We start from the raw sequence: 17415 nt of genomic DNA, 5'->3' as shown, positions 1-17415 counted from the left end.
CAATGGCGTGAAGCAAGGCTGTGTTCTCGCACCAACCCTCTTTTCAATCTTCTTCAGCATGATGCTGAACCAAGCCATGAAAGACCCCAACAATGAAGACGCTGTTTACATCCGGTACCGCACGGATGGCAGTCTCTTCAATCTGAGGCGCCTACAAGCTCACACCAAGACACAAGAGAAACTTGTCCGTGAACTACTCTTTGCAGATGATGCCGCTTTAGTTGCCCATTCAGAGCCAGCTCTTCAGCGCTTGACGTCCTGCTTTGCGGAAACTGCCAAAATGTTTGGCCTGGAAGTCAGCCTGAAGAAAACTGAGGTCCTCCATCAGCCAGCTCCCCACCATGACTACCAGCCCCCCCACATCTCCATCGGGCACACAAAACTCAAAACGGTCAACCAGTTTACCTATCTCGGCTGCACCATTTCATCAGATGCAAGGATCGACAATGAGATAGACAACAGACTCGCCAAGGCAAATAGCGCCTTTGGAAGACTACACAAAAGAGTCTGGAAAAACAACCAACTGAAAAACCTCACAAAGATAAGCGTATACAGAGCCGTTGTCATACCCACACTCCTGTTCGGCTCCGAAACATGGGTCCTCTACCGGCACCACCTACGGCTCCTAGAACGCTTCCACCAGCGTTGTCTCCGCTCCATCCTCAACATCCATTGGAGCGCTCACACCCCTAACGTCGAGGTACTCGAGAGGGCAGAGGTCGACAGCATCGAGTCCACGCTGCTGAAGATCCAGCTGCGCTGGATGGGTCACGTCTCCAGAATGGAGGACCATCGCCTTCCCAAGATCGTATTATATGGCGAGCTTTCCACTGGCCACCGTGACAGAGGTGCACCAAAGAAAAGGTACAAGGACTGCCTAAAGAAATCTCTTGGTGCCTGCCACATTGACCACCGCCAGTGGGCTGATAACGCCTCAAACCGTGCATCTTGGCGCCTCACAGTTTGGCGGGCAGCAGCCTCCTTTGAAGAAGACCGCAGAGCCCACCTCACTGACAAAAGGCAAAGGAGGAAAAACCCAACACCCAACCCCAACCAACCAATTTTCCCTTGCAACCGCTGCAATCGTGTCTGCCTGTCCCGCATCGGACTGGTCAGCCACAAACGAGCCTGCAGCTGACGTGGACTTTTTACCCCCTCCATAAATCTTCGTCCGCGAAGCCAAGCCAAAGAAAGAATGATGGATGAGCCCAGCACACTACCCTGTGTCTGGGGCTGGCATCATTGACGTCCAACATGCAGAACCGGCTTTCTTTGTGTACTGTACAACTTCAATCATTGGGATGTTTTCCTTTGATGCTCTCAGACTAGGTCAATGTCATAAACCTGTCATGCACAAAACTGAGGCTGAGCAGAGTCACTTTCACCTCACCAGTGGAATTCTGGTCCAAGTGGTCATGATGAAATGTAACCTGGGCACTAGTGGGTAGATTATTGATGAACAAATGCTACAGAATCAGATGGAAACAAATCTGTGCTTATCATCAACGTCAATTTACACTAATTTGTTGATTGCTGATAATGTCTTCCAACAATTGTTATTGATTGGGTAGAGTGATTCACTGGGCTGGATTGTCCTGCTTTTTGTAAACAGGACATCAAGGATCAATTTTCCATCTTGTCAGGTAGATGCTAATGTTGCAAATGAATTAAAGCAGCTAGGCTGGAGCAAAGCAAGTTACAGAGTTCAGGCTTAGGTTTCTTTGAAAAGGTGCAATGCACATTCCAGTCGCAAAACAACAAGTACTTGTTTAAATATTGCATCACCATATTTCTCAGCCACGTCTCAATCTGTTTCACATCACGTTATTTTGAAATAACTATTATGTGTAAGCTGACCTTCTGGAGAAGGTGGGTTGTTGGTGCCCTGAGAGATTAATTTTTTAAATTTAGACATACAACACGGTAACATGCCCTTTTGGCCCATGAGCTCATACCACCCAAATACTCCAATTAACCAATAACCCCTGTACATTTTTAAGGGTGGAAGAAAATTGGAGCAATTGGAGGAAACCCACGCAGACAAGGGGAGAATGAATAAATTCTTTAAAGACAGTGCCGGGTTTGAAACCAGGGTGTTGGCACTGTAATAGCGTTGCCCTATTTACTACATTAACCATGCTGCCCCTATTTGTAAGGAGTTTGTACATTCTCCCCATGTCAGTATGGGTTTCCTCCTGGTGCTCCGGTTGTTAATAGACTGGCTGACAGCATTTATGTTGCAGCTACAAAGTCAAATCATGTACAGAACAGTAGTTTCACAGAAAATTGGTGTGGTCAGTGAAGGGACTCAGTGTAGTTTCTTCCTTAATGAACTCATTGTATTTATCAAGTTTGTCCTGTGTCCATGACATCAATTCAGAGGTCCTGCATATTCCTAAATAGCATATCATGCACATTTTGATAAACCACACACAAAAAAACATAAATTTGCACTAGTGAGGTCTGTGAAGGATGCACAGTTCACATCCAATCTGGTCTTAGCAAGAAAGGTGAGGCCTGCTGTTCCATTACTTGAACAACACTTTTATTTGGTCTGTGACCATTCAGTATGATTGCAGATTATGTCTTCTTATCCCTCATTTCCCCACATACCCACTCCCAACCAACTGCTGAGGTTCCTGATTGATTCTCTACCTTCAGTGCAGACCCAGCCCAGCTGAACTAAAGCATGATCAATCTCCAACCCTCATCACCACCTCCACGTCCAATCATCTACATGATCCCAATCTGAAAGCAAGGAATAACCCCAACTAAAAAGACTGACTTATCAGAGGTTATTTAATGAGCATACTATTTAAAAGACAGAAGTAAGACATAAGATTAAACAGGCTGCGGGTTCAAGAATACAAAGGCCAAAAACAGTGTTCTCAACATTGTTTTTCCACTTACATACCATCTTAAGTAACCTCTTATTAACTACAGAGCACCCATGGCGTAAAAGAACCGCTGGACTCCTTTTCAAAGGCATTAAAACTGTGTTGCAAATCTTCCTGATGCAGTTGGAGAAAGTCACATATTGCTAGAGATCTTCAAAGAACAGAGATACAGGTCTCCTTGTATTATGCAGCACTGAGTCAATTTCAGAGCGGTGTACCTTATTGATCTGTTGCAAGTTTATGCAGATGACAGCATTTATACATGCATGTGCAATCTCCGCAGCCAACTCTAAGGAGTCAAAACTTAATAATATCAGCAAATTTCTGACATCAAGGGAATGGATGCTGCATTGAGTGAATCGAAAGCTGGAGAATCAAAGGAAACCAAAACCCTTCTTTATGAGAGGAGTCAATAGAGGGACTCCAGGTCTGCAGTCAGAGGAGGCTGGAAGATATCTAGAACTATCATGGTAGATGTGATATTAATACTTGCCCTGTCCTCCTCTTTCTGCATCTATTTCCCCTTCAACTCACGGAAAGTCTCATCTTGTCATGGTGACTTCTTTGATAAGGCATTGACTGCTGAGGTGTAGAAATGATCAACATTAGAAACCTTCAATTATTCTGATGTTAGGAAGCAGAGAGCAAGTGCAGCCATCCTCTGCGTACAAAGCAGTTCAGTCATATATGGACCTGCTCTTGAGACAAGAGCATGAACAGATATAAGTGAGGATGAAGATGTCCTCTGAATACCAGCCCTTTAAATAATAGTTTCAAGGAGGAAAGGGTGGGGGAGGGGTTAAAAAGAGGTTATATTGAAAAAACATCAGAAATAGTAGAAATTGAATTTCTCCATGGGTATAAGACACCTAGAAATGAGCATAAGCTTTAAGCAATTTTCAATAAAACAACAGACATTTTGTTTAATTTACATGAAGGAATTTCAAGGTCAAAATTGACAAGGGGACAAGAAGCACAGAAGCAGTGTATTGTGAGAAATATGTACAATACTGCTTCCAACTACATCAGGGTGCACAAGGTGTCATTTCAAAGCTTGAAGACAGAAAAGTTGTAAATATCTTAATCAGTGAAGAGTAACTAGATTTAACAAGTACAATAGTTCTAGGGAATTAACCTGGTCAGGTGGTTGACCACTTGGTGGGAGTGATCGCAACTCCCTTAGCTTCAACATAGCTATGGAAAAGGATGAAAACAGACAAAATGGGAAAGTGTTTAACTGGGGAAGGGCTAACTATGAAGGGATAAGGCAAAAACCACGGAGAGTAAATTGGAAACAGATGTTCAAGGGTGAAAACACAGTAATGTGGAGGAAGTTTAGGGACCACTTGTGCAAGGTTGAGGATAGGTTTGTCCCACTGGGACAAGGAAAAGATGGTAGGGAAAGGGAACTGTGGCTGACAAAACAGGTGAGGCAACTAGTCAAGAGGAAGAAGGAAGCAGACGCTAGATATAGGAAGCAGGAAACAGGAAGGGTTCATGAGAAATGTGTAGTAACCAGGAAGGAGCTTAAGAAAGGACTTGGGAGAGTTCGAAGGGGGGATGAGAAGACCTTGGCATGTAAGATTAAGAAGAACCCCAAGGTGTTCTATGTGGGTGTGAAGAACAGAAGGATGACAAGAATGAAGATGGGGCCGCTAAACAATAAGGGAGGCAACATGTGCCTGGAGACGGAGGAGGTTGGGGAGATCCTAAATGAATACTTTGCTTCAGTATTCACAAGAGAAAAAGACCTTGATCAGGGTGAGGTCAAAATTGAACAGGTCTGTATGCTGGACAATGTGGAGATTAAGGAAGTGGAAGTATTGGATCTTCTTAAAAACATCAAGATTGATAAGTCCCTGGAACTGGATGTGATATACCCCAGGTTGTTGTGGGAAGTGAGAGAAGAGAAAGCTGGGGCAGTAGCCATGATCGTTGAATCCTCTTTGCACGCGGGGAGGTGCCGGAGGATTGGAAAATGACAAAAGTTGTCCCCTTGTTTAAAAAAGGTAATAGGGAGAATCCTGGGAATTATAGACCGGCGAGTCTTACATCAGTTGTCTGCAAACTATTGGAGAGGATTCTTGAGGATAGGATCCATGAGCATTTGGAGAAGTCCAGTCTACTCACGGATAGTATGGCTTTGTGAAGGGAAGATCATGCCTTATGAGCCTAATTTTGAATTTTTTGAGGTAACAAAAGAAATTGATGAGGGTAGGGCGGTAGATGTGGTCTACATGGAATTTGAAAGGTCCCCCATGAGAGACTCATCCAGAAAGTCGTGAGGCATGTGGTACCTTCGGTGTGTAGATAAAAAAATTGGCTTACAGGAAGAAAGCAGAGAATAGTAGTGGAAGGAAAGTATTCTGGCTGGAGGCCGGTGACTAGTGGAGTGCAGCAAGGATCTGTTCTAGGACCCCTGGTCTTTGTGAATTTTATAAATGACCTGGATAAAGATGCGGAAGGATGGGTCAGTAAGTTTTTGGATGCATTGAAGGTTGGAAGAGTTGTGGATTGAGCTGAAGGTTGTTGAAGGTTACAAAAGGATATAGACAGGGTGGAAAATTGGGCAGAAAAGAGGTAGATGGAGTTCAATCCCGTTAAGTGTGAGGTAATGCAATTTGGAAAGACAAACCAGAAGTCTGAGTACAGGGTTAATGATCGTTTACTTAAGGTAAAAAAAAAAGATGAACAGAGGGACCTTCGAGTTCAAATCCATACAACCCCAAGGCCGCTGCATAGGTTGATAGGATGTTAAGAAGCCCTATGGGATGCTGGGATTCATTAATGGGGGATTCAGTTCAGAAGAATATGGCACAATCTATTTATAAATGGAATACTAAGCTAATAATTATTAATAATAATCTGCCTGTTCTGAGTAATTGAATTATGGAATAGGATAAATGATGAGATAGATACCCAAGGGGAAATTTCAGCTAAAACACTTTTATATCAGAATAAACTTTTTCCTTTTACTCTTAATAATCAGTTTTTGAAAATATGGAATCAGAAAGGAATTAAAACTGTTGAAGATTGTTATGAAGCTGGTTACTTTATTTCTCTTCAAAGCATGAAAGAAAAATACAAAATTCCAACTAATACTTTTTTTGTTATTATCAAGTTAAGGCTTTATTGTTGGACAATTTTGGACTTACTTTAGATGATCATTATAGGAAGGATGTGGAGCTGTGGAGAGGGAGCAGAGGAGATTTACCAGGATGTGGCCTTGATGGGAAAACACGTTTTATGAGGCAGTTAGCAGAACTGGGACTTTTATCTTTGGAGTGTAGAAGGATGAGAGGAGAACTGATGGAGGTTTACGAGATTATGAGGGGCATAGATATGGTAGACCAGGGGTCAAACTCAAATTCACGGAGGGCCAAAATTAAAAACTTGGACTAAGTCGAGGGCCGAACTAAATATTTATTGAAAATTTTCAACAACATCTGCATGTTTTCTCTTCTTTCAACATATGTCATGTTAAACTTTAGGAGGATAATGTTACAGGTCAGGAGTAGGTAGCTCAAGTTCACCCTTTGCTTGACCTGAGGGAAACATATTTGGTCCCTGTGGAGATGTAGTCAGCATTCACAGGCTGTGTCCATTTTGGCCTGCATCAGGAGTCAGCATTCCCTGCTCACTCCTCAGGCTCTAGGCCTCTATTCACCCTCAACCCACCATCCCTCTACCTGACCAGTCCTTTACCCAACCTCTACTCACCCCTCACTCCACTCGCTCTGCCTCTACCCACCCCATCCTATACACGCCCCTCTACTGCCTCTCCCCTCAACCTGTTCCTCCCTCTACCCGTCTCTCACCCTCTAATCACCCCTCCCCTACTCGCCCTGCCCCTCCCCTTTTACCTCTTCCCTATCCACCCCTCCTTCTACTCATCCCTCCCTCTAACTGCCCCTCGCACCACCATAACTTCCCCTGCCCATTACTCCTCACCTACACCCTCTGCCCACCTCTGTTTACCCACCCACTCAGGCCCAGCGCGCTGCCGATCAGCCTTTGCGGACAGCCACCATCTCTCTCTTCTCGTGCAGGGCCGAACCAGCCGTCCCTGGGGACCGCGCGGGTGCAAGCGCTGAAGGCCGTGGCATCCGGGAGAAGTGCACTCGCGCTGTGGAAGGGCCGTTCGGTGCCAGTCACGCGGGGCTCGCGCTGCCCGGGGGCTGTGCGCAGCCTGCCATGCCCGTCGCGTCGACAGGAAATCACAGGCGCTCGCCCATCCGCCGCACCGCTCGACAGGTGGAAGAAGTGACTGGTTGTGCGGGGAGCCTTCCAACTGGCTTGCCGGCTGATGACATCGACAGACTTCTCGTGTTACAATTTCTCGTGTTACAATGGGGAAGGATGTGCAATGAAGGGGGAGGATGGTGGGGGTGACATTACCAAAAAACAGCATCAGCTCTCGCTGCAGGGCGGGCCACCTCTAATACATTTTTGAAATGATCTTGCGGGCCAAATATAATTATATCGCGGGCCAAATTTGGCCCGCTGGCCAGAGTTTGACATGTGTGTGGTAGACAGTCAGTGCCTGCTTCCCAAGGTGGGATCAACAAACATAAGAGAACATATGTACAAAGTGATGGGAGGGAAGTTTCAGGGAGACATCAGGATTAAGTTTTTTTTTATGCAGAGCGTTATGGGTGCCTGGAATGCTTTGCTGGGGATGTTGGTGGAGGCTCAAACATAAAGATAATTTGAGAAATAAAAATAGAGGGTTATTGGGTAGGGAAGGTTTAGTACTATTTTTTAAGGAATATATGGGTTGGCACAACATCGAGGGCTGAAAGGCTGCTCTGTGCAGTACAGTTCTATGTTCTAATTGTGTACGGGGAAATGGGCAGATGTGACATTTGCCACTTCACACAAAGAAACAGCGATGCATTTTGGGAGTAGGCAGACCTATACGCTTGTCCACAGGCCCTTCAGCCCATTGAGTTTCCACGATCATTAAGCACCCATTTACACTATCAATCCAATTATATTTTCCCTGAATTCCCAGCAACTCTCCCCAGATTCAGCCACTCACCAGCATGAAACACAATTAACAGAGACCATTTTACCTAAAAATCCACATACTTTGAGAAATGGGGCAGTGGGGAGGAAGAAACTAGACAACCTGCAGGAAACCCACACAGTCACAAGAATGTGCTTCATGCACATTGCACAGGATTGAATCTGAGTCACTGGATCTGAGAAAGCAGACCTATTGCTGAGCCACTGAGGATGCTGGATGAATTGATGAAGCTGTGAGGGTCTTTGAAGGAGTAACAAGGAGAATTAAAAATTTGTTTCACTGAAGGGTTGGGATTCATGATATCTGATCAAAGAACCAAAGAGGAGATTTCTGTTTAAATTATAAGACTTGCTACAAGTTAAATTTTAAAATTTAGACATTTAGCAGGCCTTTGGCCCATGAGCCCATGCTGCCCGATTACACCTAATTGACCTACAACCCAGTACATTTTTTAGGGTGGGAGGAAACCGGAGCTCTGGGGGGTGGGGGGGAATCCATACAGACATGGAGAGAACATACAAATTCCTTACAGACAGCGCTGGATTCAAACCTGGATTGCTGGTATTGTAAAAGCATTGCGCTAACCGCCACACCCAATGGTTAGAATGCACTTTGCAGAAAGATGGTGGAAGAAGATGCATTGGCAACTTCTGAAAAGTGAATTGGATGCACAAATGAAAAGTGTATCTGAATCTATGCTGCTGCCAGCAAGAATTTCAGTGCATGTGTGTGTGCACTGCACTTTAGTAATGACAATAAACTCATCTCAAAGGAAACCATTGTCTGTATGGTGAAAGATAATACAGGTGAAATCGGCCAAATGACCTCATGCTGTGGTAAACGATTCAATGATTTTCAGCAAAGATAATCAAGGTCAGCTTGAAACATTCCCAAGGTCAAATTAAACATTCAAGGAGAGTACAGAACCCACCCCTCTCCCTTCACCTCAGAGCAACACAAACCATTTCCACAGAAAGTCTTCCTCTTGAAGCCAAAATGTAAAGACAAACTAGCCTGATGCTGGCCAAAAATCAATTTTTGGATCCTTGCTCAATGCAAGCACAAGAGATTTCTACGCCATTACTTGCAATGAATTACAACCAAAGCGCCACAGACAAAAAAAAACAGAATGCAATATCTGATTTGAATGTACAAAGAATCAAGATTACAAGTTACAAGCATTAGATTGCTTGATTCACAGAGAGCAGCTGAATAAACTAGGAAACCTACTGCTGCACTAAATTCAACATGGCCTTTTCATTGGCAGGACTGAAACATAAATGCTACCACGAGAGGCTTAGTCCTGAAATACAAGTGATCTGTGATAAGTCTGTTGGGGTTCTCTGCACAAACAGCACCTGCACTTGGATGTGAATGGTTAGGGTGTATGAGCTTTCCATCAAAGCACTGCATAATAAATTAAGCAAACAGCATTTCACCACGTTCTTAATTCAGACATTTCATTACAGCTCAAACCCCCTCCAGCAATGAGCAAATATTCAAATACACTGCAATTAAGAAATGATACTACATTGAGCATTTAATTAACAGTAGTTCTGAAATTCAGTCAAGCATTAAACCGGTCAAAATACAAGAAAATGTTTAATATACAAAGAGGCACTCACTGTGCAAGTTCCAGGCTAAACAGTGCTCCGATTCCTGTCTGGTGTCACTTTCTGAACCTGTCGTCTCAAAGTCCTGTGAAGACCCCCTTGTACTCCTGTTGAAGAGCCGTATGGCCAAGTTCTCAAGCTTTTGAAAAGCGGAGGACATTTTTGACCCTTTGCGATCAGCAGCTCGTTGACAGGTCACCTCTGAACACTGATTCATGATTTTAAAACATAGATCCGCTGGATTCTTCTTGCTTTGTCTCGTGTCATCAACGCTCACAGCAGAGAAAAACGGAGCTAATTTTAACAGCAAGACTCAAACAACATCCTGGCTTCACTCAGCAAATGCAACTGATGAACAGGCTAGCCCAGCAGCCTGCAGTAAACCGCACACCTTCCTGATCATACACAGCGAAGAGCAACACTGATAGACACTGCTTCCAGCTGGTTATTTAAAGACAGTAAGAACACAGGGAAAAAAAAGAACTTTCTTTTGGCTTTAGTCCAGCAATGTGATAGGTTTAGGCAAATTGCTCATGGTGAACCTTCAGAAATTCAGGCAGAACACGCTCAGAGGAATATTTCTACTGACTGCTATGCACAATTACCAAAGCAACTGGGAGGCAGCAGACAGTAAAGCTTGTAATATGAGTCGGAAGGCACACTTTGCAGAGATTAGCCACATGTCAATCCGTGTTTGGTAAACACCTTTCAAACATATATTGTTAAACTTCTAAGAATGCTCTGCCACCAAAAAGATCTCCCTCTCCAAACACTCACCGAAATCAGTATTTCATTCAATAAGCCAGAGGCTTAGTGGCAGCGCAGTATGAAAACTAGCAAGGGGGTTGAAGACTTGCTTTGTATCAGGGTTAAACGTGCAGAACAATAACTAGTCTAACTTTTTCAGTATCTGAATAATTAGGGTATCAAATGGAATGACAGAGCAGACACGACGAGCTGAATGGCCAACTTCTGCTCATATATCAGCAGTAGTTCAGTTCAAGATAAAAGAGATTATTTGCTCCTTCAATGATATATGTAAAGAAACAGTCCTGAGAAATGAACCACAAAGCATTTATTACTAATAGAACTGAAATTCGAAAAGCAACATTTATGAGGCTATTTTTTTTTATTTTGCATAGAGGAACCTATTTTAAGTGGCCAGTGCAGTTGAAATGCTACAATGCACTTATCTCAAAAGAATTAGATAAATTAGAAACTATATGGATTATGGTTCCAAATGAACTCTGACCCCCCCGCCCCACTTAAAGTAAACCGGATGTGGGAAGGGACATCGAGGGGGATTGGGATGAGGAACAAACAAAGTGGAGCAAGAGCAAAGCCAGGAGAGCAAAAAAAGAATACAAGGAGAAAATTACTGACAACAATTTATTTTAAATTTAGACATACAGCACGGTAACAGACCCTTTTGGCCCACGAGCTCGTGGCGCCCAAATGACTTACAATGCTGGGATGCTTTGAAGGGTGGGCGGCAACTGGAGCATCTGGAGGAAACCCATGCAGACATGGGGAGAACGTACAAACTACTTACACACAATGTTAGATTTGAACCCCAGGTCACTGGAGCTGATAGTGTTGCGCTAATCGGTATGCTTATTGTGCCGTCCAATTGTTGATATTCCAATATTTTGGAGTCCAACTTTAAGATCAGATTTATCAGGAGAAAGATATTGCCTTTCCTTAGTTGCCCTTAAAAATACTGGTAGTTAGCCACCTTCTTGGACAGCTGGAGTCTTTTTAGGTGAAGTTACTCCCAAAGTGTGGTTGGGGGGAAATTGACAGAGTTGTCAGGATTCATACAGAGCAATGGTAAAGTTCCTGCTCCATATTTTCAAGACAACTTGAAAAGAGAGTGTGGTAAATCACTGTATGTATATATTTATCTGTTTGGGCACACCCTTTGGCTGACTGTACCTGTAACTCCTCTCACAGGCTCCAAAATAAAGCCCCCTCCCCGGTGCGGAACAGCATGGACGTGGCTTTGTTCTAAAGCTATTAAAAGCCTATCAGTTTGTTCAACTTCAGTCTTTTGGAGCATCAATTTTATTAGGTTCAGTTTTATGATGGAGCAGATCCTGAAGCCAGAGAAGGAGGAAATCAACCCTCCATCCCTTGAGGCATTTATTAACTTTGAACTCTAACTATGCAGGCATCTTCAGCCACAGTGCGGTCAGACTGAGAAATTACAGGTACTGCACTCCTGAGTCAGCATCCTGGTATACTCAATGATCAGGAGGCCATGGACATTCTAAGGGCCAGTACCTATGAAAGATTAATGGTCTACACCAGGCATCTCCTGGTGACCCGAAAGCAGCGACCTGGGGAGTCAATTGCTGAGTTCTTCTGGGCCCTGTGAACCCTCGGAGGAGCCTGTGCAGCCTTGATGGCTGCAGAGTACATGGAAGACCTGATCAGGGATTCCAGTGTTGCAGTGATCAGGTTGAACTGCGTTCGCCAAAGGTTATTGGAGCAAGAGGTGCTCAGTCTGTGGAGAGTAGTTGAGCTAGCAGGTATGCTGGAAATGGCCCTTCAGGTTATGGAGGCCTTTTCAACTGACAATGCGGCCGCCTCATGGTTGCCCCACATGCTGCCATCTTGCGATGTGCTACATCCCCTCACCCTGCTAATGATCCGACCACAGTGGCAGTACCCCAGGAATGTCTTCTATCGCCACTGCCAGGTTGTTAGTGACCCAACCACAGTTGCTGTACTCCAAGAGCACCCGAAGTGCTATTTCTGTGGGCTTGGCAAGCACCAAGGAAACGCTGCCCATCGAAAGACAGGGTCTGCTTCAGCTGCAGTAAGAACGGACATTATGCTAAGGTGTGTAGATCTAAACCCCTTCCCAACAGCACAGCGTACAGATCATGGGGGTTACCATCCTGGATGCCGCCAATGCTGTAAAATAGCAGCACGTGTGACTCAGGATTCAGCAGCGCCACGTGTAGGCCATGGGGGCCACCATCTTGGACACCACCAGCTTCCGAATCAGCATGCAACAATCAATGCTCCTACACTGGCCTCCATCACACTCGACCAGGCCAGCGCACATCAACTCATCAGATCAATGATGGACATTCAGGTAAATGGCCACATGACGAGTTGTCTATTCGATAGTGGAAGCATGGAGAGCTTTATTTATCCCGACACGGAGCAGTGCTACTCCCTCGTAGTATGGCCAGTAAACCAAAAGGTCTCCTTGGCCTCAAAGTCGCATATGATGGATGTTCATGGCTACTGTGTACTGTCTCAGACCATGCAGGTACAGACTATAAAGACTTTAAACTTTTGGTGATGTCACAGCTCTGTGTTATTGTGTTTCTGGGACTGATTTTTAATGTCACCTTAAAAGTGTAACCAACAGTTCTCAAATTGCCAACTACATTCTATCTACCCTTCAGCTCCCACCCCACCCCCATTACACCCAGACAGCAACCCAGTTCACTCATCGCAAACGATCTGAGGACTCATTATGCTCAAAATCACCCCTCCAATCACCCCCACTGTAAACCTGTCACCACCAAAAGTAGAAGATTAGTCCCAGGGACAGGGCCTTTATTTGGGCAGAGGCCACATGTCATTTAGTGAGGGGATCATTGACTCCAGCACCAGTCCTTGGAGATCACAAGTAGTGGTCGTGAGGAATGGGGAGAAGAACAGGATAGTCAACAACCACAGTCAGGTCATTAATACATACACACAACTAGATGCGCATCCTCTCCCCCGATATCCGATGTGGTGAACCAAATCACACAGCATCGGGTCTTTTCTACCATTGACCTGAAATCCCCATATCATCAGTTCCCTATCAGCCCAGAGGACCGCCGATATACTGGGTTCAAGGTGGATGGCCACCTCTACCGCTTCTTTGGGTCCCCTTCGGCATCACTGATGGAATCTCAGTCTTCCAACGGGAAATGGACCACGTGGTGGATCAGTACGAGCTGCAGGCCACATTCCCTTATCTTGATAACATCCTCCGTCTGTGGCCATGACTTGCAGGACCATGACACCAACCATCAAAAATTCCTTGAAACTGCCAAGCTCCTTAATCTCATGTATAATAAGGTTAAGTGCTTATTTTGCACAACCCGCCTTGCCATTCTCAGCTATGTTCATTGAGAATTGAGTTATTGCTCCAGATACTGACCATATGCCCCCACTCCTGGAACTTCCCCTCCCCCACAGCCTTAAGGCCCTAAGAAAGCACCTGGGCTTTTTCTCTTACTATGCCCAGTGGGTCTCTAACTCTGCAGTCAAGACTCGCCCACTCATCAAATCCACTTCTTTCCTTCTGACGCCAGAGGCCTGTGCAACCTTCAGCGGCATCAAGGCAGGTATAGTGGATGAGCGCATCCCATTCCAGGTGGAAAGCAATGCATCAGACTTTGCTCTGGCTGCTACCCTTAACCAGGTGGGCAGACCCATTGTTTTCTTTTCCTGTACCTTCCAGGGCCCCGAAATTCAACTCTCCTCTGTTGAAGTAGTGCAGCACTGCTGAACTACCTGACTGGTAAACGATTCACCCTGCTAACTGACCAACAGGCTGTTGCGTTCATGTTCAATACTCAGCAGAACGACAAGATATTGAGATGGATAATCGATCTCTCCACCAACAATTACAATATCCTGTTAATAAAGACCACCTGCCCTCCACGGACCGCAATGTGTCTTCTTCAATGTTATTGATGAGTACTCCCATTTTCCGTTTCCCATCCCTCACTCCGACATGACAGCAGCCACAGTCATCAAGACCCTGTGCAACCATTTCACTCTATTCAGCAACCGGGAGACCTCTTTCATGAGCAACAAGTTGCGTCATTACCTGCTGGCCAGAAGCACTGCTACAAGCAGGACCACCAGCTACAACCCCTGGGGGAACAGGCAAGTGGAAAGGGAAAATACAATGGTCTGGAAGGCCGTCCTCCTAGCCCTACGGTCTAAGGATCTTCTGGTCTCCTGCTGGCAAGAGGTCCTCCCAGAGGAGCTCTACTCCATCTGGTCTCTCCTATGTACTGCCACAAATGCAACACCGCATGAACATATGTCTTCCTTTCTCAGGAAATCTGAGACTGGGACCATGCTGCCAGTGTGGCTGATGTCCTCAGGGCCAGTCCTACTCTGGAAGCATGCGAGTAGCCATAAGTCTGACCCTCTGATCGAAAGAGTCCACCTCCTCTATGCCAACCCCAATACGCCTATATGGTGTACCCTAATGGGCATGAGGTCAGTCTCCATTAGGGATTTGGCACCCTCAGGAGCCCTGGAGACCTTCACTGATCATTCCACACTCCCCTCACCCCTAGCCACCCATGATGCAACAGGGCCATGGCACATTACCTCACTCGCAACAGAGGACATGGCAGACTTGATGCCGCATACCCACCAGCCCAATGCCGACGAATGCACACAGGCGTCACAGACTGCCCAGGACCCCACTACTGCGCTGCAACTGCATCCCAAATTACGACAGTCACTGTGAAAAACTAGACCACCTGATAGACTTAATTTGTAACTGTATCACCACCACTTCACCCTGCCGGATTCTTAAAACAAGGGGTGAATGTGGTGAACCATTGTATGTGTATATTTATCTGTTTTGAAACAACCATTGGCCGACTTTATCTGTGGGTTCTCCCATAGACTCCAGAATAAAGGTGACTGTTCCACAGCCCACTACCTGGGGCAGAACAGTCGAGCAGCACGGATGTGCCTTTGTTCTAAAGCAGTTTGTTCAACTTCAGTCTTTTGGAGTCATTGTTTGTGCATCAGAGACTTAAAAACTCAATGCTGGAGAAACTCAGTAGGTCAAGTAGTGAACTTTATATAGCAAAGATAAAGATACATAATCAACGTTTCAGGCTTGAGCCCTTCATCAAGGTATGAGCAAAATGTAGGCAGGTGCATGTAACTGGGAGAGCTCTGTCAATGACCCATTCCCATGCTGACATCTCTGTCCATGGTCTTGTGCACTACCAAACCAGGACCACCCATAAATTGGAGGAGCAACACCAAATATACTGTCTGGGCACTCTCCAATTGATGGCATTAACATCAATATCTCTGGTTTCTGCTAGCCTGTTCTCTCTCTTCTCCCTCCTTCTGTCTCCTCCTCCAGCTCTCTACCCCCTTCCCACCCCTCCCCCCATTAGCTGGTGTGCCCTCCCTCCCTGATCCACCTATTACTTCCTGCCTGTGGGTCTGTGGTCCTCCCCCTGCTCCTCCTCATTTTGTCTGGCAGCCCGTCTATATTTTCCTCATAATGAAGGGCTCAAGCCCGAAACGGTGGTTATGTATCTTTATCTTTGCTATATAAAGTACCCTGTTTGACCAGCTGAGTTTCTCCAACATTGTGATTTTACTTCGACCATGATGGTTGCAGACTTTTGTGTTTCACTCTTGAAAGGAGACCTGCAGTGGTGGCGCTCTTGTGCACCTGCTGCCTTGTCCTTCCTGGTGGTAGAGGTCACAGGTTTAGGAAGTACTAAAGGAAAGTCTTAACTGATGATGTAGGCACTATTCCATGCTCTTAATGATGTGATTATTTCTAGCTTAAATGCTGAAACTGCATTGATCACAGGCACTATGTACATTTGCCTAATATCATGCCTTATTTTAGAGTGAAAAAAGTGTTTTTTAAATTTAACCGGCCATTTCGGCACAAGTCTGTGTTGTCCAATTTACACCCAAATGACCTACAATGACCAGTACATTTCAAATGGTGGGAGGAAACCGTAGTCCCTGGGGAAAACCCATGCAGACACGGGGAGAATGTACAAACTCCTTACAGATAACACAAGATTTTAATCCCCGTCCCAACTGCTGGTGCTCTAAAGATGTGGTGCCAATCGTGCCCCCGAATTCACAGAAATTAAGGGCCAACAAAGAATTTTCATTTCCACATATTTCTTGTAACCTGGGAGAAAGAAATAACTGTAGGAAGGAATGATGACAATAAAATATTTGAAATCACATGTTTGTCAATGGCTTCGAGCACTGCCAAACCAAGTGTGGTCTCTACATTGGAGAAACTGCATGCGGACTGGGGGATCATTTTGTTGAGTGCCTTCGCGCTCTGGCCACTGCAATAACAGGAACCACCCAGTGGCCAACCATTTTAATGCCACACCCCATTCCCACACCGACATAACTGTTTGCGGCATCTTGCACTACCAAACCCAGGCTACCTGCAAATTGAAGGAACAACACCTAATATTCCTTCTGGACACTGTCCAACCAAATGGCATTAACATCAACTTCACCAACTTCCATTACGCCCCTCCCCTTTCTCTCTTTCCCTTTCCCCATCTCCTTCCCTCCAGCCCACCACCTTCCCTCTGCATTCAGAGAGCTACCCCATCACCTCAGCTTTTTCATTCTTTAGCCCTCTGACCCAAATCTACCTATGACTTCTTGCCTGCTGGCCTGTGCTCCTCCACCTGCCCCTCTTTTCCCTCCTCTCCTCACCCTCCACCCACCTTTTTGTTCAGGTGCCTGCTTGCTTTTTGCTCATATCTTGACGAAAGGCTCAGGCCCCTCCTATAGATGGTGCATGAGCTGCTGAGTTTCTTCAGCACTTTTGTGTATTGCATTGAAATCCAGTCTCTGCTCATTGGACTTTAGCTTCCCATGTCTTATTAAGATAGAAGCCGATCATTTGTCCCATGTGTTTGATGGTGGCTTCCAGCAAAACAACCCCATCAGTCTATTATTTCTTTGTCCCTCTACAAATTATTCTCTCACATGTCCATCAACTCCTCTTTGCTTCATTTACCACTTGCAGCAAGCAGTCTGCCTAGAAGGACATCCTTCGAAAGCGAGAGGAAACAGGAAGATCTAATAGAAACTTATGTCA

At 45.3% G+C, this 17415-nt stretch overlaps 1 protein-coding gene across 10 annotated transcripts in view; it reads right to left on the bottom strand.

Annotated features, from left to right (window-relative positions):
* Positions 1-17415, bottom strand: part of LOC138758568 (cAMP-dependent protein kinase catalytic subunit alpha-like) — a 361343-nt gene that overhangs the window by 250769 nt on the left and 93159 nt on the right. Inside the window, exon 1 of one of the 10 annotated variants that reach the window (XM_069927670.1) lies at positions 9552-10088. The exons of 6 other annotated variants lie outside the window; for them this stretch is intronic. In XM_069927670.1, coding sequence (XP_069783771.1) covers positions 9552-9756 — 205 coding nt within the window. In that variant the 5' untranslated portion in view covers positions 9757-10088. Of the gene's footprint in view, positions 1-9551; positions 10089-17415 lie in introns of those variants that run through there. 3 more of the 10 variants (XM_069927671.1, XM_069927672.1, XM_069927680.1) reach the window with 3 other exon arrangements.

Source organism: Narcine bancroftii, chromosome 3 (genome assembly GCF_036971445.1).
Source record: "Narcine bancroftii isolate sNarBan1 chromosome 3, sNarBan1.hap1, whole genome shotgun sequence".
Classification (NCBI taxonomy): domain Eukaryota; kingdom Metazoa; phylum Chordata; class Chondrichthyes; order Torpediniformes; family Narcinidae; genus Narcine; species Narcine bancroftii.
The sequence above is the reverse complement of the archived record's forward strand: the minus strand, read 5'-3'. Positions and strand labels throughout refer to the sequence as shown.